The 5,520-nt window shown below is 34.7% G+C and overlaps 2 protein-coding genes across 2 annotated transcripts; one reads left to right on the top strand and one right to left on the bottom strand.

The window, feature by feature from the left end:
* Nucleotides 1-3,131, top strand: LOC108846672 (tricyclene synthase, chloroplastic-like). Its single transcript, XM_018619876.1, has 7 exons — nucleotides 1-216; nucleotides 315-591; nucleotides 917-1,298; nucleotides 1,453-1,671; nucleotides 1,790-1,928; nucleotides 2,275-2,526; nucleotides 2,826-3,131. Exons 1-7 carry the CDS (start codon nucleotides 1-3, stop codon nucleotides 3,129-3,131), a joined length of 1,791 nt encoding a protein of 596 aa, XP_018475378.1.
* Nucleotides 3,132-3,901: 770 nt separating this feature from the next.
* On the bottom strand, nucleotides 3,902-4,865 carry LOC108844544 (RNA polymerase II transcriptional coactivator KELP). Its single transcript, XM_018617810.2, has 3 exons — nucleotides 4,496-4,865; nucleotides 4,321-4,426; nucleotides 3,902-4,123 (listed from the first exon to the last, which is right to left on the bottom strand). Exons 1-3 carry the CDS (start codon nucleotides 4,784-4,786, stop codon nucleotides 4,032-4,034), a joined length of 489 nt encoding a protein of 162 aa, XP_018473312.1. The 5' UTR covers nucleotides 4,787-4,865; the 3' UTR covers nucleotides 3,902-4,031.
* Between the last annotated feature and the right edge of the window lie 655 nt (nucleotides 4,866-5,520).

The raw sequence follows: 5,520 nt of genomic DNA, 5'->3' as shown, positions 1-5,520 counted from the left end.
ATGGCCAGTCTACTGCAGATGGGTTCACCTCTTATTTACAGGAATATCACTATGAAGAGCATCCAACGTCCTCGGTCTTTCACATGCACCAGCACCATAGTCGCCAAAGCGATAAGGGGTAATGATGAGTCTCCAGTTGTGCTTCGTCGTTCCGCAAACTATCAGCCTTCTCTTTGGGACCATCACCACCTCCTCTCGGTCGAGAGTAATTATACGGTACGTTAGTTTATTCCCTATATATACATTATAAATATAGAACGAAGTCGTATAATTGGGTTCATGAATATGTTCATTTGCAATGTCCCTGGTTTCAGAAAGATAAAACTGTGCAGGAGAGAGATCTGTTGAAAGAAAATGTGACGAAGATGCTTGATGACGAGAGGACTACTCATCTCGAGCAATTGGAGCTCATTGACGATCTACAAAAGCTAGGCGTGTCTTACCATTTTGAACGGGAAATTGACAATATTTTGACATTTACTTATCACAAAGATAGAAGAAACTTCACGGAGTATGACATGGAATACGATCTACATGCTACTGCACTCGAATTCCGACTGCTCAGACAACAAGGTTTCAATGTTCCAGAAGGTAAATCATCACTTATACAATGTTAAACCAACCCCCTCTTTAATAACTTTCTTACTTCCGTCCTTTTATAGCATGTTTTGGAATTCTAATTAGAGAAGTTTTATTTAAATTTCTTTTGTTTAATTTTTTCTTACCATTTGTAGTCTCTAGTATTTTATTAAACTGTTTTTAGTTAGATGCTAAACAATGTTTTCCATGTAGATCAGAGAACAAAAGATATAAATATAAGTAAATTTTAATCTTTGTTTTCTATAACCAAAATATACGTTCAACAATATCAATAGATTTAGGGGAATTGTATATCTAATGGAATTGTTTATTACAGATGTATTTGATGCTTTCATGGAAAACCGTGGAAAGTTCGACAGCGATGATATAAGTGGCCTCTTATCTCTGTACGAGGCGTCATATCTTTCAACAAAATCGGACACTAAACTGCAAGAAAACATTAGAGATTTTGCAACACAACAACTCAGAAACTTTGTTGATACTCATTGTGATAAAGATTTTGCATCCTGTGATGTCGAGATGGTGGTCCAAGCGTTAGATATGCCATACCATTGGCGAATGGGAAGGCTAGCCACGAGATGGTACATAGATATGTATGGAAAGAGACCTAACAAGAACCCTATGTTACTTGAATTCGCCAAGCTCGATTTCAATTTCGTACAAGCTGTTTATCAAGAAGAACTCAAATACGTTTCCAGGTATATAACTACTAATTTAAATAAAATTAATACATAAGCCATACATTTATATGAGTTCTAAGATTTAAAAAGCATAAACTTTAATTGGTATTCCAGACATTTTAAATTCAAATAACTTAGGTTAACTCTTTATGTTCCTACTCGTGGTGTGAAGCTGGTGGAGGGAGACAGGTTTAGCTAATCAACTTCACTTTTCAAGAGATAGAATAGTGGAGAATTATTTTTGGACTACTGGACAAATCCATGAGCCTCAGTTTGGGAATGTTAGACGAATAATGACCAAAGTAAATGCACTTCTTACAACTATCGATGACATCTACGATATCTATGGCACTATTGAAGAACTTCAACTCTTCACTGCCGCCTTTGAAAAGTAAAGACTCCCAGTCTCCCACACATCTATTTGTGTATCAATTTTTTTGGTTATTTTATATAGAGATTACGATAAAACATGATACTGACTAAATTTTCTCTGTATAAATATGTTGCAGTTGGGATGTGAATCGGCTTGATGAGCTCCCGGAGTACATGAGGTTGTGTTTTCTTGTTGTTTACAATGAAGTAAATAACATTGGATGTGATATCCTCAGAAATAAAGATATCAACGTGATTCCTTTCCTCAGAAAGTCTGTAAGTAAATACCAATTATATATCTTTGTTTTGGACATTTTGTTAAAACAATTTATCACTCTAAGAAGACAATTTAGGAAGATACTTTCGAATTCTCTACTTCTGTAGAGAATACTTTACTTTAAAAAAAAAACTTTACTTTAATGGGTACGAGTTTCAGATGGTGGATATATATATCTACCTACTTGTATTCTCTTATGATTATTAAGTTATATTATTTTTTCATATATTTTCGATTTGTTCTGTGAAATAAAGAAACCATTCTCACAAAATAATCATATTTCAAAATCCTGGAAAATCTTGTAAATACTGTAAAATAATACTCCTGTTTTAATTATATTTTTAGTGGGCAGATGTATGCAAGGCATATTTAGTAGAAGCAATGTGGTACAAAGGAGGGTACAAGCCAAATTTGGAAGAATACATGCAAAATGCTTGGATTTCAATCTCGTCCCCAACAATATTTGTTCACTTCTACTGTGTATTCTCCGACCAACTCTCTGTTCAAGTCTTGGAGACTTTGACCGTACACCAACAAAACATCGCCAGATGCTCTTCCTATGTGTTCCGTCTAGCCAACGACCTTGTAACCTCGCCGGTAAATAAATTTCTTCCAAGTTCATAAAATTTTAGCTCAACTTGTAAAATTATTACTCGAAGCTTGTCACTAATTGTAACCGCTTTTCCCGTGTTCACCAAACCACTTTTTATATAGCCTTCGGTTTATTTCTAGGTACAAATTACAATAGAAATTTTACCTTAATACTATGATTACAATTTCCCCAACCTGTATTCTTTTTTATTTTCTGAACATGTATCCTAGACATGCATGTATGTACTTGTGAAATAACTTATATATTGTTGTCTTATATTTTATGAATATATGTGTATATATAGGATGAAATGGCGAGAGGAGATGTTCTCAAATCGATCCAATGTTACATGAACGAGACAGGAGTTTCAGAAGGGGAAGCACGCATGCACGTGCAGAAGATGATCAACGAAATGTGGGATGAAATGAATTATGAGAAAATAGAAAATCACTCCTCGCTGATCCCTCGAGATTTTGCGGAAACAGTAATGAATTTGGCACGCATGTCGCAATGCATATATCAATATGGAGATGGCCATGGCTGTCCAGAGAAATCCAAAATCAATGATCGTATCATGTCCTTGCTCTTTAGCCCCATTCCTCTCGACTGACTTGTATACTAAATATGTTTTTAAATAATCTGTTGGTTTTATTGGACTTTTGGTCTTTGGACTTGGTCATAAAAGATGGAATAAGCTCTGAGAATGTAGGAGCCTAGAATGTTTTAGTAGCTACTTTGAATGTTTTTATGTTTGCTGCAAGTCATGTAAGAGGCAGTTGCTTTAGTACATAATCGGCTGTTTAAGGCCAATCAAGTAATAAAAACAAATTAGTCTCATCATTCAACTTTTAGTGTTAAAGGTTTTGATTCAATTCACGTTTCACTTCAATCTGATTATAACTTGATATGTGCTTGGATTCGACTATCCTAGCAAGTAATAGAAAGCAAAAACACACACGAAATGTTAGACTTCGTTTTTCTAACTGTTTAGGGAAAGAAATAAACTATCATGCTTATACTATTGATCGATGTGATTCAATGGCTGATATCGACTTGTTTATCCAGGTACTACAGCTGAAAAAGACATGCTTCTCTAGACAACCCATAGACTGCTTGATCAAACTCCTTTCGGAGAGTTACTATTCCATTAATAAACCCATCACGAACCAAAAAAGCAGTCAAATCAAACTCAAAGTACACTAATTTGGAAGAATTGGGCCTAAGATTAAGGGTCGCCGCAAAGAAGAAAAGGAATTTAGAAAGCGGAAGTGGTGGCCGGAAGAGTTGTGTATACATGTCCTAATTCGGTTATGTTGAAACGGTTAAACCGATATGGGATACTACTACTGATGATAATGGCTTCGTTTGCCAGGGGTCCTCTAAGAAACACATTACTATCAAACCGAAGAAAGAAAACAAAGTTACATAAGACAATAATAACATTTGCACCACTGATTCAACAAGACACTTGCATATGTTTTTTTGAAAGCAGAATCAACCCACAAGTTGTTCAGACACGCGATTCCATTTTCTTGACAGCATTTTCGATAGCTGGAATATTTTTCTTGAACGTTGACCATTGTTCATCTGTTAAGCTTATTCCTGCATACACAAATAAAATTTTATATATCCATTTTTGGCTGCTAAAACACATTGTGAGCTGCAAGCTGCTAAGTCCTCATTTTCAAAGTAAGACTTAAGAGTCAAACAGAAAATTTAACAAAACAGAAAAAACATAAGTGGAACTAAATACATCCAAAACAATAGGAACTGTGAGATGTTAAAAAAAGTGGAGTTACCTTTAGAGGAAGGAAGCTCTTTGCCATCTTTCTTGTAATACTCTCTGATAGAGACCAAAGCCTTTCCTCTAAACTCCTGAATCGTCACTCTCCTCTTATCCGACAGCTTAAAGACAAAACATTCGACTAACATAAGAAACTATGATTGATTTAAGTATGAGATTAATTAGCTTACCCGGCAAATAATGAGATCGCCGTCATCGTCCAACTCCTTGTCTCCCTTAGCTCTTTGTTCTTCTTCTTCTTCTTGCTCATCCTTGTCCTGTTGTTGTTTGGACTCCACTTCGTCGAGGAATGACTTGACGATGCCTCGTACAAATGCCTTGTGAGATTTGTCTGAGAGATCGATTCCGAGTCTCTCCGAAGCGAGATTGCGGACCTTGAACTCCGTCATCTCCGTCATGTCCGATTCGTTCAGAATCTCTCGAACCGTTTTCTCGATCTTCACCTTGCTTTCTTCGTCCATCTTTTTTAGGGTTTTTCTTTTCCTGCGGCGGCTTCCTCTCTGTCGTGTAGTTTAAAAACGGAGGTTAACCAAATCAGGTATTCCGAGATTTCTCTTGCCCGTTTCGGTATTCCTATGTTAAACGGCGTCGTTTAGTTGATCCTACGTGGCGTCCACTAGCTCACTCTACGTATCAGTTGAAAAGTTTGAATACGTTAACCCAATATCGGAGTCGGTTGGATGACGATCTGTTCGGTACGGAATGACATTAACACAGTAAATTATGATTTGATTAATTATTTATTTTGGTTTTAACTAAAAAATCCGGGAATTAATCTTTTTTTAACACTGAATTACATCATTTAACTTAAATCACAAAAATAATTGATATTATTTAAAATTATTTATCTATAAATAATACACATATATAGTTTAAAATCAATTATACTAATTGACGTTATTATTAATTAATCTAGCATCAGTTTAGTAATTAACATATTGACATTACTTATAATAATTGATATAAATATACAATATTTGTATCAATTATTACTAAAATAATATGAATTATTTACATCACTATTTTCAGAGTCACTTATTTAAATGATGTTACATTATTTATAAGCAATGCAAATATATAGAATAAATGATGTTAAACAAGTTTTTTTGTAGTGGTATTTCTACGTAGCAAATTAATACTAATATGCATTATTTATTACAAACAACCTAAATCATGAATTTTAATATTTTTAAGA

Source organism: Raphanus sativus, chromosome 3 (genome assembly GCF_000801105.2).
Source record: "Raphanus sativus cultivar WK10039 chromosome 3, ASM80110v3, whole genome shotgun sequence".
Classification (NCBI taxonomy): domain Eukaryota; kingdom Viridiplantae; phylum Streptophyta; class Magnoliopsida; order Brassicales; family Brassicaceae; genus Raphanus; species Raphanus sativus.
Note: the sequence above shows the minus strand (reverse complement) of the source record. Positions and strands in the feature narration are given on the sequence as shown.

What these genes read in the sequence shown, in the direction of transcription:
- LOC108846672 (XM_018619876.1), top strand. Translation starts at nt 1, where the DNA reads ATGGCCAGTCTACTGCAGATGGGTTCACCTCTTATTTACAGGAATATC. An exon ending in CGGTCGAGAGTAATTATACG is followed by an intron (nt 217 to 314) that starts GTACGTTAGTTT and finishes CCCTGGTTTCAG; the next exon opens with AAAGATAAAACTGTGCAGGA. An exon ending in TTCACTGCCGCCTTTGAAAA is followed by an intron (nt 1,672 to 1,789) that starts GTAAAGACTCCC and finishes AATATGTTGCAG; the next exon opens with TTGGGATGTGAATCGGCTTG.
- LOC108844544 (XM_018617810.2), bottom strand. Translation starts at nt 4,786, where the DNA reads ATGGACGAAGAAAGCAAGGTGAAGATCGAGAAAACGGTTCGAGAGATT. An exon ending in GCGATCTCATTATTTGCCGG is followed by an intron (nt 4,427 to 4,495) that starts GTAAGCTAATTA and finishes TTTGTCTTTAAG; the next exon opens with CTGTCGGATAAGAGGAGAGT. An exon ending in AGAGCTTCCTTCCTCTAAAG is followed by an intron (nt 4,124 to 4,320) that starts GTAACTCCACTT and finishes TTGTGTATGCAG; the next exon opens with GAATAAGCTTAACAGATGAA.